This window comes from Mus caroli, chromosome 1 (genome assembly GCF_900094665.2).
Source record: "Mus caroli chromosome 1, CAROLI_EIJ_v1.1, whole genome shotgun sequence".
Taxonomy (NCBI): domain Eukaryota; kingdom Metazoa; phylum Chordata; class Mammalia; order Rodentia; family Muridae; genus Mus; species Mus caroli.
Window position 1 is genome coordinate 90,010,878 of NC_034570.1, and position 21,059 is coordinate 90,031,936.

A 21,059-nucleotide genomic window follows, 5' to 3' on the forward strand; every position below is an offset into this window, starting at 1 on the left:
AGGGGAATGCCAGGGCCAAAAGAATGGGAATGGGTGGGTAGGGAAGTGGGGGGCGCTATGGGGGACTTTTGGGATAGCATTGGAAATGTAATTGAAGAAAATATGTAATAAAAATATTAAAAATTTAAAAAAAAAGGGCTGGATTCATGGACAGATATTATGTAAATTTGTTTTTGTCATGGAAAGTCTTGGTTTCTCCTTTTATGTTAATTGAAATTTTGTTGGGTATAGTAGCCTGGGCTGGCATTTATGTACTTTTAGGGTCTGTATAACATCTCCCCAGGATTTTCTGGCTTTCATAGTCTCTGGTAAGAAGTCTAGTGTAATTCTGATAGGTCTGCCTTTATATGTTACTTGACCTTTTCCCCTTACTGCTTCTAATATTCTTTCTTTGTTTTGTGCTTTTGGTGTTTTGACTATTATGTGATGGCAGGAATTTCTTTTCTGGTCAACTCTATTTGGAGTTCTGTAGGCTTCTTATATGTCCAGGGGCATCTCTTTCTTTAGGATAGGGAAGTTTTCTTCTATAATTTTGCTGAAGATATTTACTGCCCTTTAAGTTGGAGATCTTCACTCTCTTCTATACCTATTATCCTTAGGTTTAGTCTTCTAATTGGCTCCTCGATTTCCTGGATGTTTTGGGTTAGGAGCTTTTTGAATTTTGCATTTCCTTTGACTGTCATGTCAATGTTTTCTTTGGTATCTTCTGCACCTGAGAGTTTCTCTTCTATCGCTTGTATTCTGTTGGTGATGCTTGCATCTATGAGTCCTGATCTCTTTCCAAGGTTTTAAATCACCAGGGTTTTCTCCCTTTGTGATTTCTTTGTTGTTTCTAATTCCATTTTTAGATCCTGGATGGCTGGTTCAATTCATTCACCTGTTTGGCTATGTTTCCTTGTAATTCTTTCAGGAATTTTTGTGTTTCCTGTATTTCCCGGGTACAGGATCAGCTCCCAGGGTAGACACAAATTAGAAGGATCCTGTCACAGGCTGCTCTTCAGTTACTGTGTCCTCAGGGTTCTGGGTGGGTTCCTCTGAGCAGAACTGGTAGTCTTACCTGTGCTCACAGGCTTATCTGCCCTCCTGGGAGACCAGTTCTCTCCAGGAGGTATTTGGTTATGAAGCACTGTGGCACAGGATCACTACCAGTGAAGATGTTTCATGCATATTTGTAAAAGGTGTTGTACGTTTTGAAACTAAACAGCAGTTGCTATGGTATACATTATCAATATTAAAAGCTTGTTGAGAATTTGGCTCTCATTGTAAGTGGAGTATTTGAAGGTTGTAGAATTAATAAAAAACTGACTAACATAGTCAATTTTAGGCTACAAATGTCAAGAAGGCATGTGACAGCTTAGTGTAAAGAGAAAAAGAATATATTAATCTTTAAATAAACAAAAGGTAAGGAAGATAAGAAAGAGTAAATATAAAGTATGTGAGAAAAAGAAAGCAATACAAGAAACAAAAAATAAAGTCAAACATTAATGAGTTTAGAAGCCACTTTTAGGAGGTTTGCCACTCAGAGGTGGCACTTTTAGGGTGTGAGGTATTGTTGCATAGGCATGGACTTGCTGGAGGGAATGTCTCACTAATTGGTGGGGTTTGAGTTCTTTTTTTTATTAGTCCATTTTTATTAGATATTTTCTTTATTTCCATTTCAAATGTTATCCCCTTTCCTAGTTTCCCCTCCAAAAATCCCCTATTCTTCCCCCCTTCCCCTGTTCCCAAACCTACCAATGCCTGTTTCTTGGTCCTGGCATTTCCCTATACTGGAGCATAGAACCTTCACAGGAGCAAGGGCCTCTCTTCCCACTGATGACCAACTAGGCCATCTTCTGCTCTATATGCAGCTAGAGCCATGAGTCTCTCCATGTGTTCTTCTTTGATTGGTGGTTTAATCCCAGGGAGCTCTGGGGGGTACTGGTTAGTTCATATTGTTGTTCCTCCTATGGGGCTGCAAACCCTCAGCTCCTTGGGTACTTTCTCTAGCTCCTTCCTTGGGAACCCTGTGCTCCATCCAATGGATGACTGTGAGCATATACTGTATTTGTCAGGCACTGGCAGAACCTCTCAGGAGACAGCGACTTTTTAAGAGCACAAGCTAGGCCTATAGTCACTTTCAATTCTGCTGCCTACTGATCACAATGTAGAAATCTCAGCTCCTTTTCCAGCACCTTGTCTGCCTGTGTGCAGCCACGTTTCCTTTCTTAATGATAGTGGAATCTGAAACTATAAGCCATCTCCAGTTAAACATTTTCTTTTAAAGGAGGTTGCCATGGTCATGGTGTCTCTGCACAGCACTAGAAACCCTAACTAAAGCACAGTTACACTATTTATGTATTAAATGTCGCTGATGTTCATATTTTTTTCATATTGAGATTTCCATATGAGTTCCCATCGATGGACTCCTCTTTACTTTTATATGGCAGTCTTCATGACATGTTGAGATCTTCTGTTAGTGTAACTGGGAATAATGAGCATCTTGCATAAGGTTGTATTTACTGTCAAAAGTACTATCTAATACAATATCCTTATAGGGCTTTTGTTTGTGACCACAGTTTTTCAACAGAGATTACTATGTCAAGAACAGAGTATATCAGAATTTCTCCAAATCTTGAAAGAATGGACAAACTCTGGCTTTTCAAGCAGTTGTGTAGGCATTCTAAGTTGTATTTATGCTTAGTCAATGGTGACTTTACAGGAACGATAGCACTACTATTATGTGGGTTGCTGCATTTGTACTGAAAGGTCTATGGAATGACTGAAGATATATTATCATGAAGATTAACAACTAAAATCACAGGTTCACTATATGACACTGACACATCATCACCAGATTTATCCCTCTCATGCAGTCTGCCCTGCTGTAGACTTGAACATAGTAGAACATAGATTTAGATGTGGTATTGTCTTCTGTTACATTTTCTTCTCTATTGCTACTTTGTAAATATTTGCCCTTAGGACTAACCTCAGCCACACTTCTCTTTCCCTACTGAATAATTGGGATTTATGTCTTTCCCTTTTCACTTAGTAAAAGTTCCCTCTAGGTTCAAGCAAGACTATATTGTGACTGAAACTAAATTAATTCATCAGTAAATATACCTCAGGGACACAACAGTTCATTATACACTGTGCCCTGGGTTGGTCCCCGTTTCATGTGCAACAGAAGAAAAATGTAAAAGTGATTTTTAAATTAATGTGGAGAAATAGAAAGGGGAATTGAAAGACTGGATGTCACTCAGTGAAGGAACTACCTGCCCAGGACACATAAAAATTCTTATTAATTAAAAAAGAACACAAGAATACTTTGTTTAGCTCTGCATCCCATTTTTAATAGGGTTATTTGGTTCTCTGGAGTCCAACTTCATGAGTTCATTGTATATATTGGATATGAGCCCTATATCTGATGCAGGGTTGGTAAAGATCTTTTCCCAATCCGTTGGCTGCCATTTAGTATTATTGACAATATTCTTTGCCTTATAGAAGCATTGAAATTTTAAAAGGTCCTCTTTGTTGATTTTTGATCTTAGAGAATAAGCCATTGGTTCAGGAAGTCCCCCCCCCGACCGTGTCCATGTGTCCTTCACCACTTCCTCTTCTATTTCGGTGTATTTGGTTTTAAGTGGAGGTCCTTGATCCACTTGGCCTTGAACATTGTACAAGGAGATAAAAATGGATCAATTTGCATTCTTCCACACACAGACCTCCAACTGAACAAGTACCATTTATTGAAAATGGTGTCTCTTTTTTCCACTAGATTTTTTTAGAACCTTTGTCAAATTTCAAGTGACCATAGGTGTATGGGTTCATTTCCAGGTCTTCAGTATCACTTGAGGAATATCAAATGGCTCAGAAGCACCTAAAGCAATGCTCAACATCCTTAGTCACCAGGGAAATCAAAACCACATCAAAACAACACTGAGGTCCCACTTCACACCAGTCAGAATGGCTAAAATTGAAACCTCAGGTGACAGCAGATGCTAGCGAGGATGTGGAGAAAGAGAAACACCCCTCCATTGTTGGTCAGATTACAATCTGGTACAACCACTCTAGAAACCAGTCTGGTGGTTATTCAGATAATTGGATATAGTACTACCTGAGGACCCATCTATACCTTTCCTGAGCATATATCCAAAAGATCCTCCAACATATAACAAGGACACATGCTCCACTATGTTCTTAGCAGTATTATTTCTAATAGCCAGAAGCTGTAAACAACCCAGATGTTCCCAGATATTCCTTAACAGAGGAATGAATACAGAAAATGTGGCATATTTACACAGTGGAGTTCTACTCAGCTATTAAAAACAATGAATTCATGATTTTGTTTTTTGTTTTTTGTTTTTTGTTTTTTGTTTTTTTTGAGACAGGGTTTCTTTGTGTATCTCTGGATGTCCTGGAACTCACTTTGTAGACCATGCTGGCCTCAAACTCAGAAATCTGCCTGCCTCTGCCTCCCAAGTGCTGGGATTAAAGGCATGTGCCACCACTGCCCTGCAAATTCATGAAATTCTTAGGCAAATGGATAGAAGTAGAAAATATCATCCTGAGTGATGTAACCCAGACACAAAAGAAAACACATGTTATGTACTCATTGGTAAGTGGATAGTATCCAAAATCTAGGAATACCCAAGATACAACTCACAGACCATGTGAAACTCAAGATGAAGTAAGAACAAAGTGTAGATGCTTCAATCATTCTTAGAAGGAGGAACAAACTACTCAAGGAATGAAATATGGAGACAAAGCATGGAGCAGAGACTGAAGGAAAGGTCATTCAGAGACTGCCCCACCTGTGGATCCATCCCATATACAGACTCTAAACCCATACACTACTGTAGATGCCAAGAAGTATATACTGACAGGAGCCTCCTGATATACCTGTCCCCTGAGAGGCTATGCCAGAGCCTGGCAAATGCAGAGGCAGATGCTCAGAGCCAACCATTGGACTGAACACTGGGTCCCCAATGGAAGAGCTTGAGAAAGGACTGAAAGAGCTGAAGGGATTTGAAACCCATAGGAAGACCAACAATATCAAATAACCAGACACACACACACAAACACACACACACACAGCTCTCAGGAACTAAACCACCAACCAAAGATTACACATGGATGCACCCATGACTCCAGCCACATATGTAGCAGAAGATGGCCTTTTTGGACATCAATAGCAGGAGAGGCCAGACTGTGATTAACATCTGAAAAACACATTGACTGTACTCACCAGATTTGTTAAGTATACAATACACTGCCCATGGGAAATTGATGGTAAAGCAGTGGGTCTGTCTGGAAACATGAGCATAGGAGGAATATAGGCTACTTTAGGTTTATCTTCACTTAGGAAGTGTTACTCTGTACAATGAATATGTAGACAGTGTTTGTGCTACAGCGAGATTTTCTCACTTAAGAGTAAATTTTGGCAGTCTATGGACCATGCAGAATTGATACATATTTGCTCTGAAGGCTTTTTGGTTTTGTTTTGCAAACTGTGGTACAGATAACATCCAAGAAATGAGGAATGTCTGAAACACCTCCTACAGTGTGTGTGAGCATAAACCTGTCAGTATGTTGAGTCTGAGACACTTGCCCAAGGTATAATTTTCTTATTGCCTGGGATGGCTGCTTACCCAGCTATGCACTTAAGTGTCCACAAGAAGTCTGAGATTCTTCTGAGAAGTCCGAGACCATACTAGGATTTACAAAGTCTGTGAATGGCTGCGTCCCTGGCCACAGAACTTCCCTCCAAGCAGCTCTATAACTGAGTTTTCATGCATCTTCCTGTTAAATTCTTCTCTGAAGCTAGCTTGCTTTCCTCCTCCACACCTGGTATGTATTTAAGCTTTTTATCTTCAGGATACAGCCTTCAGTTCCACGTCTTGCCTTCCACTGTCACTTTCCTGCCTAGGAACAGGAAATCCACCTCCCTTTTAAACTTTGTATTTGAGGAGCAAGGGTATTTGCTCACCTAGCTTTGTCACTTTCCCTAGTCTGTGGAATCTGTTAGGTTTTGTTTCCTGTGCAGACAACTTCCCGTTTTCACCCACTCTTCCTTCCATGACAAGTTCCAAGTGTACTATTTTCTTTCCAGTCCATGGAAGAGATTGCTATTCCTGAGTGTCCCTATACCACCCACCACCTTGGACCTGAATTTGAAATTTTATTTTATCAAATGTATGTTTCATTATATTAGCCACATTTCGTTTGTTTGTTTTTCTCAAGCACCATCTTTATTCCTTCCTTTCCCTTCACTTTTTCCATTTTTATGAAACATTTCATTTGTATGTATTTATTATGGCATGATGTAATCTTGTGTGTGTGTTGTTATTGGTGTTTTGTTCTCCATCTTACAGGTACACAGAGTGACCTACATTTGGAGCTGATTGGACTATATTAGTGTGTCAGTTTACTATGTTTCACTTACTTTTCTATTTCTATTCTTATGCCTTTTTTCAGCTCATATTCTTCTTGTGATTTCCTCTTTCTAATATGCTTAAATAGAAAAAAACATACATTATTAAAGGCAATCTAGAGTCTCAGATTGTTATAAAAATATTCATGTGGACCATCTATGAGAGATCTCAGTGAGTCAGATCATCCTATTATTTTAGTTAAGTCCCTAGATATATGCCATACTTTCAAGTAGAACAGTAATATCTCTCAGTAAGGCAAATCCTAATTTGTATGTGGTATGGACTATGTTCCTGGCATAAGTTATTTAGTGTTTAGGAGTAAAACATCTCTAATCCGAACCTGTAGACCTATAATATCACTATACCCATTCACGGGGTTGTATGAATTATAATGCTCATATTTCTTCAAATACTACATCTTGGTTTGTTTTCTGTCTCTTGGTTTGTTTTAAAATCTATGCTAGACTAGAGTGAATGATATCTGTGTGTAATTTTTTGTAAGTCTCACTAGATTATGTTTAACAGTATTTTTTTTTGTTTCTCAGGAATATTTATACTTCCAGGATGTATTATTGGCCGATTTTTTGGAGGCTATATTGTTGACAAATTGCAAATGAATATTAAGAACAAATTGAAATTTATAACAACAGTATCTGTTATATCAATTGTGCTTTTCCTATTACTGATTTCTGTGAAGTGTGAAACAGCAAAATTTCCTGGAATCAATGAAAATTATGATGGGTAAATATATATTTGTAGGCTATATACTTTAGTCATCACTGAAGGGATATTTTCTATACTAATATCAGAAATTATATAATTAAATAACTTTGGGATATTAATCATACAAATAAAATGCCAAACATGTTTTTCTTCTTATATAAGGAGTAGATAGCTCATAGATATTATTTGTTTATTATGCATTTATTAGTAATTTATGATCAAAACTAGAAATTTATGTTAAGGTGTTCAAAATGTAACAGATTTTACTAAAATATCTGTAACTTAGTTTTACCTTGTGTTCTTGAACTGATGGGCCTATCTTGTAAACATCACAGAGTAGATTTGATGTATATGTGAGCATGCACATAAACACTTTAGATGAAATATCCAAAGTTCAAAGGGCTTGGCATGAGTTCATATTAAATATTGGACAACATAAAAGTAACTGTAAACCAAAGGACTAAGAAAATGAAATGATAAAAGGAAATGATAGCACTTTCAACTACAATGGGGTAGCATATGACAAACCACTGTTCAATAAATGCTACTGGAGCTGACCACAAGGCTATAAAACGTGATTTTAAAGTTACTTCTTTTTTTAAAATTTAATGTTGATTTTGTTTTGTTTTGTTTTGTTTTGTTTTACATATTCATTTTATGTCCTGCTCACTGCTCCTCCTCCCCAAGTCACTCCATCCCGCAGTCTTTACAACATCCCCCTTTCTCTTCTCCTCTGACCATTAGGCCCTCTCTTGGCACCCCTCCATCCCCCCCTTAGCATTACAAGTCTCTGTGTGGCTATGTAATTCTTCTCCCACAGAGGCAAGACATGGCAGCCCAGCTAGAAGAACATACCCCATGTATGGGCAACAGCATTTGGGATAGCCCCTGTTCCCGTTGCTCCAGACCTACATGAAGACCAGGCTGCACTTCTGCTACATATGTGCATGGAGGCCTAGGTCCAGCATGGGTATGTTCTTCGTTTGGTGATTTGTACTCAGAGAGAACCCCAAGGGTCCATGTTAATTGATTCTGTTGGTCTTCCTACAGAGTCCATATTCCCTTCGTGACCCACAATCCTTCCTCCTCTTCTTCAATAAGAGTGCTCAAGCTCCATCCATTCTTTAGCTGTGGGTGTCTGTATCTGTCTGAGACAGCTACTGGGCAGAGCTTCTTTCAGGACAAAATGCTCCTGTCTCTAAGCATAACAGTATCATTAGTAGTGGTATGGATTGGTGCTAGCCTATGGAGTGGGTTTGATGTTGGGCCGTTCTCTCAGGCTTTGCTCCATTCCCCATGCCTTCATTTCAGATAAAGTTTAGTTGAATGTTTTTTGGGTGTATTGGTGTCCCTATTCCTTCACTAGGGTTCCTGTGTGGCTAGAGCAGGTGGCCTCTTCAGCTTCCACATCCCCAAAGTTGTGAGTCATAGCTAAAGTCACCCCATTGATTCATGGGCACCTTCCTTATACCAGGTCTCTGCCACATCCTGGACCTCCTTACTCCTGTAAGTTGCAGATTTCAGTTCATTTGCATGGTCATCTAGCCATCTCTCCTGTCTTTCCCCACACATGATCCAGAACCCCCCATTACCATCCCTACCCCTCTTCCACCTAGTTCCCTCCCACCATCTGCCTCTTTTGGCTATTTTATTCCCCCTCTGAGTGAGATTCAAGCTTCCTCTCCTAGGTCTTCCTTCTTATTTAGCTTATTTCAGTCTGTGGAGTATAGCATGGTACATTCATTTTACAGCTAATATCCAAGTATAAGTGAATACATTACCATGCATGTCCTATTGAAACTGGAATACCTCACTCAGGATGATATTTCAAGCTCCGTCCATTTGCCTGCAAGATTCATGATGTTTTTGTTTTTAATAGCTGAAGCATTTTCGATTGTATAGATATACCACGTTTTCTTTATCTATTCTTCAGGTGGTGGACATTTAGGATGTTTCTCTCTTATGGCTATTATGAATAAAACTGTTATGAAAACAATCCAGCAAGTGACTTTCTGGGATGTTGGAGCATCATTTGGGTATATAATCAGGAGTGCTATTGCTGAGTCTTGAGGTAGAACTATTCCAAGTTTTCTGAGAAAACACCAAATTGATAGCTAAAGCAGTTGTACAACATTGTTCTCCCACCAGTAATGAAGAAGTTTCCCTCTTGCTCCACATCCTTGCCAGCACTTACTACCTCTTGAGTTATTAATCTTTGCCATTGTGATGGTTGCATGATAGAACTTCAAGTGTTGTTTTGATATGCATTTCCCTGATGACTAAGGACTTTGAACATTACTGTAAATGTTTCTTGGTCATTCAAGATTCCTCTGTTGAGAACTTTTTGTTTAGCTTTGTATACCCTTTTTTTAAATTGGATTATTTGGGTTATTGGTGTCTAACTTCTTAAGTTCTTTGCAAATTTTGGATATTAGCCCTCAGTCAGGTATAGGGTTGAAGATCCTTTCTCAATCTATAGTCTCCTGACATGTTCTATTGACAGTGTTCTTGCTTCACAAAAGCTTTGCCATTTCATGAGGTCTAATTTATCAAATTTTAATATTACAGTCTGAGAAGTTTTTGTTCAGTTCAGGAAATTTTCTCTTGCCCCAACCCTCTGTACCTCTCTCTCACTCACCCCAGTACCTGATCTTACCACCTCTTTTTTCCCTCATCCTCCTCTTTCCCTCCCAAGTCCCCTTTCCTCCACCTCCTGAGATTATCCTGTTCCTCTATGCAGGAATGAAGCATCCACACCCTGGTTGTCCTTCCACCTAAGCTCCATATGATCTGTGGGTTACATTGTAGGTATTCTGAGCATTTAGGCTAATATCTTCTTATCAAGTGAGTACATACCATGTGACATTTTGTGTCTGGGTTACCTCAGTCAGGATGATACTTTCTATTGCCATACATTTGCCTGCAAATATCATGAAGTCATTTTTTTAAAAAATAGCTGGGTAGTACTTCATTGTGTGAATATACCACATTTTCTGTATCCGTTCTTTTCTTGAGGGACATTCTTTTGTTTCCAGCTTCTGGCTATTATAAATCAGGCTGGTGATAGTGGAGCATCTTTTGTGGTTTTGCCTAGTAGTGATATAACTGGGTCATCAGGTAGAACTATTTGTAATTCTCTGAGAAACTGCCAGATTGATTTCTACAGTGGTTTTACCAGCTTGCAGCACCACCAGCAATAAAGAATTGTTCTTCTTGCTCCACATCCTCGCCAGCATCTGCTATTGCCTGTATTTTTGATCCTATCCATTCTGACTAGTGTGAGGTGGAATCTCAGGATCGTTTTGATTTGCATTTCCCTGACAACTAAGGATATTGAAATTTTTTTCAAGTGCTTCTCAGCCATTTGAGATTCTGTAGTTTTAGAATTCTCTGTTTAGCTCTGTACCTCGTTTTTAATATGGTTATTTGGTTCTCTGGAGTCTAAATTCTTCAGTTCTTTTGTGTATCAGTTATTATGTTGAGATCCTTGAACCACTTGGACTTGAGTTTTGTGTAGGATAATAAATATATGTCTATTTGTATTCTTCTTAAATATAGACATCTAGTTAGAGCAGCACCAATTATAGAAGTTGCTTTCATAATTTGTTTGTATGGTTTTGGATTCTTTTTCAAAAATTAAGTGTCCATAGGTATGTTGGTTTTTATTTGAGGCTTGGATTTCATTTTGTCGACCAGCATGTCTGTTTCTGTACCATTAACAAGCAATTTTTATCACTATTGCTCTGTAGTACAGCTTGAGGTCATTGTAGTACTGCAGAGGCAATTCATCTGGAAGTTCTTTATTGTTTAGGATTGTTTTGGCTATCCTGGGTTTTCTTTTTTCATATGAAGTTGAGAGTTGCTCTTTTAATGTCTATTAAAAGGTGTGTTGAGATTTTGATGGAGATTGCATTTAATCTGAAGATTGCTTTTGGTAAGATCGGTATTTTCATTATGGTGATCCTACCCATTCAAAATTATGGGAGATCTTTCTGTTTTATGATATTTTCTTGCTTATTTCTTCAGAGATGCGAAGTTCTTGTCATACAGATCCTACACTTAATATGTTATAGTTACATCAAAATATTTTACATTATTCATGACTATTGTAAAGGATCTTATTTCTGTACTTTCTTTCTTGACCAATTGTGTAAAGGAGGGCTGCTGAACTCTTGGAGTCAAGGACTCTGCTGAAAACTAAGCCACAGAGTGTAAAAGAGACATTGGAAAATATACAAAAGACATGTTTCTGATCATATACAACATTTAAGAGTGGTATATTAATAATGAGAAATGGCATACCAAAAAATGGACAAATAATTTGAAACAATTTCATCAAAAGTGATTACATGAACATGGAAAATATGCAGGTAGAAATTAATTCACTTCCATTAGTCATCAGGAAGCTGTCCCATATCAGAACGTGTAAATTAATGAAATCGTACCATTACAAAGTAATGTGGAGAACAGCTGAAGCTCCTACATACTGCTAGCAAATTTCAACCAGGAACTGAAGATATCCCTGCAGGTGTCATGAAATTAGAGAAATGAGCCACAAAGAGATTAGAGTAAAATTGCAGTTCTGGTTGACCTTGTCAACTGGGATCAAACTCTGGGGAGTCTGATGCCATTTTGTCTCTTCTCAAATTTTGTCCTCAAACTACTCATATGCCAGCCTTTACAACATCTGTTCACTGAACTCAAGTACATCACAATAAGTTTTACCATTCACTATACCCTTTCTATATTCACAATTCTTCTTCGGGATTCTCTTTCTCTCAAGCTAGGGCAGATTCTGTTCTCAGTGCATCTCTGTCCTTCATGTGTGAATTTATACATGAAGTCAGTTAACATAAGGCTCTGTGTTTTCTTTCAAACTTTAATCAGGTGCCTCCAGAAAGCAACCTAAAGAGAAGGTTAAAACCCTCAGTAGTGATAAGCCGATAAGATGATATTCAAATCGATTTTGCCACAATAACATAAATTTTGTTGGTTTAGTTTATGTACCACAAAACCTAAGTACTAATTTAAACATTGATTTGAAGAGCCATGGAACAGAATGCCCTCAATAAACTGAATGATCTGACCTCCATACATTTAATCAGCATCAGCTTAATTGATTTACCTCTTACTTTTAACTGTTCCTGTATGTGAAGTAGAGCTCTGTTGATAATTTTCTTTCATGAAGACACTGACACTGAGTTATTCTTAGTATGAGGGGAAATTTTCGCATGAAATCACCTTTGATATTGAATTATTCCTGCTTTGATGGAAAAACAACAAATAAAAAAACAAACAAAAAACAAAGCTCATGTTGCAGGTGCTGAGCTCTACCTACGATCACTTGGAACTCAGGTGTTGCTGCTCTCCACTACTGGGCTCTGACAGGAAGGGCTGACAGGAGGGAGGCAGCAGAGCTTTGAGTTCTGGTCAGATCATGAGGTGGGTGATCCTTGAACCTGTGAAGCTGGCCTGGAAGTTTGAGAGCTTTGGAGTCAATTCTGCATGCCTTGCCAATGTGTACCCAGCAGAAAATAATATAATCTATCCATCTCTCTGTCTATCTATCTATCTATCTATCTATCTATCTATCTATATCATCTATCTGAGTTTACACAAAAAAAAAATTTGATAGGGATTGGTTTCTCTCGCATGGGCTACTTTATCATTCATTATAGCTCTGAATGTTTTGGTCTTCTGGATCTTAAAAACGGTTTCAATAATTGTACAAAATGCTTTGTCACAAAGACTGAGAAGTTAGTTCCATGTTAGCACCACTCTTCCAAGAGTGGAGAACATTTTTCTGTGAGAGCCTCAAGTTTCCTAAAACCCTAAAATCAATTTAAAATATTTTTTCTTACATTCTCAAAGGATCTTGTGCTTCATGTTTTGGCCCACTTGAGGAGGACTTTGTAGATGTCATAGCAGGGAGAAAAAAGTGAACTCTTAATAAGTCAGAATGAAAACTTGGTACAGATTGACTTCAACAACCTGAAGCAAACTTCAAGGAGGTCTAATGTCAGGCTGTTTAATATTAAAACACAGCATTAAGGGGGAAAGTTTTTGGTGTAATAAAGTGCCCAGTGCACAAAGAAGCATAATTCATTTGAAACTCAACTCAGGATCTCTGTCAATTATCCCATGAAGATGGGTTCTAGCGATAAACTTCCAGTACTAGCTTATGGATATAAGGAAGGATCTAGTATAGTCATGATCATATATACACTAGATAGATTGTATTGGATACTAATCACCTCTGGTCTTGGTTGTGGGAGTTTTGGGGAACTGATGGCTATACAGGCAATATAAGGACCATTTAGATTACCTTTAGGTCTGGCTGAGAGAGCTAATTATGGTCTTCCCCAAAAGATAATGTAGATCAAATGGCTATTAGTCACTTCCAATTTGAAGATTTCTGGATAAGAGGAAAGGTAATAAGTCCAATCCTTTGAGAGAAAAATCTGTGTGTTTAATATGTCTGGTTTCCCTGGTGATCTGTGGTCACAAGAACTTTTGTGCTCCTAACAATAAGCCACTTTGGAAAAGTGACAGTTTTTTGAAAAAAAAAATTGAATAGGTAGCTAGAGAGGTGGTTTAGTGTTTAAAAGCACTTTGTATCATTCTGGAGGTCCAGGTTTGCTTTCAGATATCCACATGGAAGATCATAACTGTATTATTGCAACTCCAAATAAATCCAATGGCTTTCCTTTGCTTCCATGGGAACTGCACTCACATGATACATATACATATATTTGAGCAAAGCACATGCACATAAAATAATCCTAATATAGTTAGATTAACAACTTTCATACTATTTAAGTATTCTACTTTTACTACACAAGACTCCTGAAAACATATGTCCTTATAAGAACAAAGGTCATTACTGCAAAAGAAGCAAGGAAAATATAAGTATCGTGTGATTACAGTTTATAAAATCCCAACAAGTGAACAGGAACAGAGTACCAATAAGTTATAATGTGTAAGTAATTAAGTAGTAAATTGATAAAGTAAATCTTTGAAAGGGGGAGGGTGTCAGCCCATTTTAGGTGATGATGATTTTGTTTGTTAAATACTCTGATGAAAATTTTATGACAGCATAAAAATAATTCAAATGGTACATATTTCAAGATTTATTTATGTTCAGTTTATGTGACTGAGTATTCACTGGCATGTTTATTTATGCACCATATATATGCCTGGTGTCTAGTGAGACCATAAGAGGGCATCAGANTCCCTGGAATTGGAGTTATAGATGGTGTGAACTGGCATGTGCATGTTGGGAATGGGATTTTGCTCCTCTGAAAGACCAGGATATATTCTTAAGAGCTAAGTCATTGCTCCAGGTCTATCAATTGGTACATTCATGTGTGTTTATTATGGTTCTATACCTTAGTAAATATTTGAAAAATTTTTTTCAAAATGCATACTTATGGATAGTGTGGATACATTGATGTACACATTAACAATTTAAATAATGGTATTATAATTGTGTTTAATCTCAACTTCACAGATTTGGTATGATTGGAAGCCTAAAAGCTCCATGCAATGAGAAATGTGGTTGTACAACTTCTGCCTATAATTCTGTATGTGGACGAGATGAAAAACAATATTTCTCTCCCTGCTTTGCAGGGTGCCATGCTTCTAAAAACCTAAGGAAAGAAAAGGTAGAGATATTCTTGCTGTTTTTTCTTCTCTAGTAAATTTCACAATTTGTACATGGTGACTAGACTTTACTCGTAGGTCTCTAAAATTTTGCTTAGTTCTCTTTACTTTTAATTTTAAGCACATGGAAATAAAACCTAATTTTTGTTTACCAAATTCCCCCTTCAGCAGCATTCACTGAACTTTGATCACAATCTTTCACACAACAACAGCTTGCCCAGTGTTATCCTGTGAGTCACCTTTCTTTCAAATGTCCCTTCTGCTGAGATTCAAAATGCCTACTCTACATTTTACTGATATTTCCTATTTTTGCTCCACTGCAAGTCAGATATGGAGATGACTTTTTAAAATGGAGGTTTGCAAAGCCAGTGCTCTACCACTGAGCTCATCCCCACCCAGTTCCCAATTTTTTGATTCTGCACCAGAACTTACTATATATATATATATATATATATATATATATATATATATCTCTCTCTCTATATATATATATATATATATATATATATATATATATATAGTATATATGTCAAAAACATATCTGACATTATAGAAAACTACAAGCTATAGAGAACTCACATAAATGAGAGAAATATAAATTAATTGAATTGAATGTGCTAAAAACTCATTACTTATCTCATGGCAGTGACTTGAACCTTCTTTCTTCCAGGAATTCTGCCACTACTCAAAACGAATTTCTTTTTTCTTAGTCCTTGTTCTGTTGCAGAGAGCAATTGCCTATTCTACCACTTATATAAATTTATGAGGCACTCTTATTTTAATTTTGTGTGTATGCATGTTTTGATGTATGTACCTGGTTGTGTGTGTGTGTGTGTGTGTGTGTGGTTTTGTGTATGTGTGCACATGTAAAGGATGCCTGCTTATGCATAATGGTATTTGATCAGATACCATATCCTCCATTACTAGCAGTTGCCACTAGGGTCATCCTCACAGATTCCAAGAATCCTCCACTGGACTATTTCAATAACACCCCCAATGCTCCTGATTTTTAGTTTTGTCTCGCCAAAAGTCTTCTTTCACTCCCTTCCCATCTGATTGATTCCTCTTGCTCCTGTCTTCGTCTACAGGCAGTTTACAAGCAAGTATCTTTTCTTTCTCCTTCCCAAGGAGATCAATTAATCTGTGTTAGAGTTCCAATTTTTATCTAAACTTTTAGAATCTGTGAATTGTAGCTTGCTTATCATTTACTTAATGCTAGTATACACTTATAAATAAGTACATAACATGCTTCTCCATCTTGTATATGTTACCTCACACATGTATTTTTAGTACTTTTCATTTGCCAACAAATTTCATGATGTCACCTTTTTTCACTGCTAAGAAATACATACTCCATTGTGTAAATGTGCCACATATCCTTTATTCTGTTGAGTATTAACTAGCTTAGTTGCAACATCTGGCTATTATGTATAAACCCACAATGAACATAGTTGAGCAATTTTCCCTGTGGTAGGCTGGAGCATATTTTTTGTATTATTCCTTTTAGTGATTGGGACAGATGAAATTTCATAGTTGTTTTGATATGTATTTCCCCAATGGCTAAGAATCTTGAACATTTCTTTATGTGTATCTCAGCCATTTGAGATTCCTTTACTGAAAATTATCTGTTTAGATGTGTACAACATTTTTAATTGGATTATTTTTGGTTTTTAAACCTAATTGAGTATCTTATGTATTTTGAATAGTAGAACTTTATTGGATGTGGAGTTCATAAAAATCTCTTAAAATTCTGTAGGCTTCTACTTTTTGGTTTCCTTTTTCATACAGAAATGTTTTGGTTACCTGAGGTGTCATTTATTAACTGATGATATAAGTGACTACACTATCAGTGTTCGGTTCAGAATGTCGTCTCCTGTATCAATGCATTCAAGGATGTTCCACTTTTCTTTTATGAGATGTAATGTGTCTTGGTTTATGTATGGATCTTTGATCCACTTGGAACATTCATTGATGGTTCTTTAATTTTTCCAGTGTGTATTTCTGGCTTCTTTGTCAAAAATAAGGTTTTTGTAGTTGTTTGAATTCATGTCTGGGTCTTCAATTTGATTCCATTGATCAATGGGTCTTTCTTATACCAAAAGCATGCAGTTTATATTTCTATAGCTCTGTAGTACATTTAAAATCATAGATAGAGATACCTCCAGTAGTTCTTTCATTTCTTAGGACTATTATAGCTATACTCTGTTGTTGTATTGCCATATGAAGTTGAGAACTGTTTTTCCCACTTATATAAATAATTATGTTGGATATATGATGGGAATAGCATTGAATATGTAGATTGATTTCTATTGGTAGAATTGTCATTTTATACCTTGTTAACTCTACTGATTTGGGAGCATGGGAGATTTTTCCATCCTCTGATATTTTCATCAACTTTTTTCTTAAAAACTTGAAATTCTTAACATAAAAGCCTTTCACTGGTTTGGTTAGACTTACATCAAGATATATTGATACCAAAATCAGTTTGATGGTTCCTCAGAAAAATTGGACATACTACTACATGAGGACCCACCTATACAACTCGTGGGTATATATCCAGAAGATGCTCCAACATGTAATAAAGACACCTGCTCCACTATGTTCATAGCAGCCTTATTTATAATATCCAGGAGCTGGAAAGTACCCAGATGTCTTTCAACAGAGGAATGGATATAGAAAATGTGGTACATTTACACAATGGAGAAATACTCAGCTATTAAAAAGGATGAATTCATGAAATTCTTAGGCAAATGGATAGAACTAGAAAATATCATCCTGCATGAGGTAACCCAATCACAAAGGAACACACATGATATGCACTCACTGATAAAGTGGATCTTAGCCCAGAATCTCAGAATACCCCAGATACAATTTCACAAACCACATGAATCTCAAGAAGGAAGACCAAAGTTTTTGATGCTTTTTAGAAAGGGGAACAAAATACCCATGAAGGAGTTACAGAGATAAAGTGTGGAGCAGAAACTAAAGGAATGACCATCCAGAGGCTGTCCCATGAGGGAATCCATTCTATATACATTCACCATACCCAGACACTATTGTGGATGCCAACAAGAGCTTGCTGACAGAAGCCTGTTATAGCTGTCTCCTGAGAGGCTCTTCCAGTTCCTGACAAATACAGAAGTGGATGCTCTCACCTAATCATTGGACTGAGCACAGGGTTCCCAGTGGAGGAGCTAAAAAAAGGATCAAACATTTAAAGGGGTTTGCAGACCCATAGGAGGATCCACGATATGAACTAACCAGTACTGCCAGAGCTCTCAGGGACTAAACAACCTACCAAAAAGTACTCATGATGGAACCCATGTCTCCATCCGCATATGTAGCAGAGGATGGCCTTGTCAGTCATCAATGGGAGGAGAAGCCCTTGGTCCTGTGAAGGCTCGATGCCCCAGTGTAGGGGAATGCCAGGTCCAGGAAGCAGGAATGGGTTGGTTGTGGAGCAGGGGGAGTGGGAAGGGGATAGGGCATTTTTGGAGGGAAAAATCAGGAAAGGATATAACATTTGAGATGTAAATAAATAAATGCCTTCCAGTCAGTGCCAGCACCAGGTCACCTAGGGCGCAGGGTCAGTGGCCACACCCACAGGCCTCAGAGGACTCTCCACACTATCTGAGGATCACTGGTGAGCAGAACACAATATCAGTTCAAATCCAATCGCGCAGGACCTGAGACAGCAGTAGGGAAACAGAAAACCAGCCTGACCAGGGGCACAAGTCCCTTCCTGTAGGCACCAGCACCAGGTCACCTTGGGAGAGGAATCGGCAGATACCCTCACAGTCCCCAGAGGACTCTCCACATGATCATAGGATCACTGGTGAGTGGGACACAACATCAGTTCCAATCCAATTGTGACAGGCCTGTGAGAACAGGAGCCCTTCCTGACCAGAGGCTCCAGTTCCCTTTGATGAGTTCTGGTTTACCTTGATTTCGAACAGAACAGACAGCTCAGTGTTCCTCAAAGGAGACACCATTTCCAGGCACTGTAACACGCCCAGGATCTTAGGACAACAGGATCCCAGAATAACAGGAGTTGGGTCACACCAGTATTTCAGGGTATCAGAAGAGCTTGACTGCCAAGAACTCTGACACACCCAGAATCTCAGGTTCACAGGAGCCCACAATCAAAGGATCACAGAAAAAGCTGGACTCTGAGGAGTCCTGAATCAACTGGGATTATAGGAAGGACAGGCTACAACCATATATATTGAGGGCAGCAAGCACTTGATATAATCAGATGGCAGGGGTCAGGCATAAGAACATAAACAACAGAAACGAAGGTTACTTGGCATTATCAGAACCAAACTTCCCCACCATAGCAAGTCCTGCATATACCATCACACCAGAAAATCAAGATATGGATATAAAGTCACTTCTCATGAAGATGGTGGAGGACTTTAAGAAGGAAATACAGGTAAACAGCTAGAAGCATTTAAAGAGGAAATACAAAAATCCCTTAGAGAGTTACAGGAAAACACTACCAACTAGGTGATGGAATTGAACAAAACCATCCAGGATCTAAAAATGGAATTAGAAACAATAAAGAAAACTCAAGCTGGGTGTGGTGGCGCACGCCTTTAATCCCAGCACTCCAGAGACAGAGGCAGGTAGATTTCTAAGTTGGAGACCAGCTTGGTCTACAAAGTGAGTTCCAGGAGAGCCATGGCTATACAAAGAAACCCTGTCTCAAAAAAACAAAAACAAAAAACAAAATAAAAACAAACACAACAAAAAAGAAAGAAAAAACACAAAGGGAGACAGCTCTGGAGATAGAAACCCTAGGAAAGAAATCTGGAACCATAGATGCAAGCATCAGCAACAGAATATAAGAGGTGCAAGAGAGAATCTCAGGTGCAGAAGATTCCATAGAGAACATGGACACAACAATCAATGAAAATGCAAAATGCAAAAAGATCCTAACTCAAAATATTCAGGAAATGCAGGACACAATGAGAAGATCAAACCTACGAATAATAGTAGTAGATTCGAATGAAGATTTTCAATTTAAAGGGCCAGTAAATATCTTCAACAAAATTATAGAAGAAAACGTCCAATACCTAAAGAAAGAGATGACCATGAACATATAAGAAGCCTACAGAATTCCAAATAGACTGGACTAGAAAGGAAATTCCACCAGACACATAATAATCAGAACAACAAATGCATTAAATAAAGATAGAATATTAAAAGCAGTAAGGGAAAAAGGTCAAGTAACATATAAAAGCAGACCTATAAGAATTACACCAGATTTTTCACCAGAGACTATGAAAGCCAGAAGATCCTGGAAAGATGTTATACAGACACTAAGAGAACACAAATGCCAGCCCAGGCTACTTGACCCAGCCAAACTTTCAATTACCATAGATGGAAACACCAAAGTATTCCACAACAAAAACAAATTCACAGATTATCTTTCCACGAGTCCAGCCCTTCAAAGGATAATAACAGAAAAAATCCAATACAAGGAAGGAAACCACTTCCTAGAAAAAGCAAGAAAGTTATCCTTCAACAAACCTTAAAAAAGAGAGTCACAAGAACAGAATGCCAAATTTAACAACAAATATAATAGGAAGCAACAATTACTTTTCCTTAATATCTCTTAATATCAATGGAATCAACTCCCCAATAAAAAGACATAGACTAACAGACTGGCTACACAAACAGGACCTAATATGTTGCTGCTTACAAGAAACCCATCTCAGGGAAAAAGACAGACACTACCTCAGAGTGAAAGGCTAGGAAACAATTTTCTAAGCAAATTATCTGAAGAAACAAGCCATTATAATATCAAATAAAATCAACTTCCAACCCAAAGTCATAAAAAAAGACAAGGGGGCACTTCATACTCATCAAAGGTAAAATCTTCCAAGAGGAACTCTCAATTCTGAATATCTATGCTCCAAAGACAAGGGCAGCCACATTCATTAAAGAAATTTTAGTAAACCTCAAAGCACACATTGCACCTCACACAATAATAGTGGGAGACTTCAACACACCACTTTCATCAATATACAGATCATGGAAACAGAAACTAAACAGGGACACAGTGAAACTAACAGAAGTTATGAAACAAATGGATCTAACAGATATCTACAGACCATTTTATCCTAAAACAAAAGGATATACCTTCTTCTCAGCACCTCATGGTACCTTCTCCAAAACAGACCATATAATTGGTCACAAAGGAGGCCTCAACAGATACAAAAATATTGAAATTGTCCCATGCATCCTATCAGATCACCA

The 21,059-nt window shown here is 37.8% G+C and overlaps 1 protein-coding gene across 5 annotated transcripts in view; it reads left to right on the plus strand.

Annotated features, from left to right (window-relative positions):
- LOC110297693 (solute carrier organic anion transporter family member 6A1-like) overlaps positions 1 to 21,059 on the plus strand; it is a 109,145-nt gene that overhangs the window by 62,421 nt on the left and 25,665 nt on the right. For all 5 annotated transcript variants that reach the window (XM_021166614.1, XM_021166623.1, XM_021166641.1 and 2 more), the window contains exons 8-9: positions 6,959 to 7,154; positions 14,647 to 14,800. In XM_021166614.1, the coding sequence (XP_021022273.1) occupies positions 6,959 to 7,154; positions 14,647 to 14,800 (350 nt within the window). The remainder of the gene's footprint in view (positions 1 to 6,958; positions 7,155 to 14,646; positions 14,801 to 21,059) is intronic.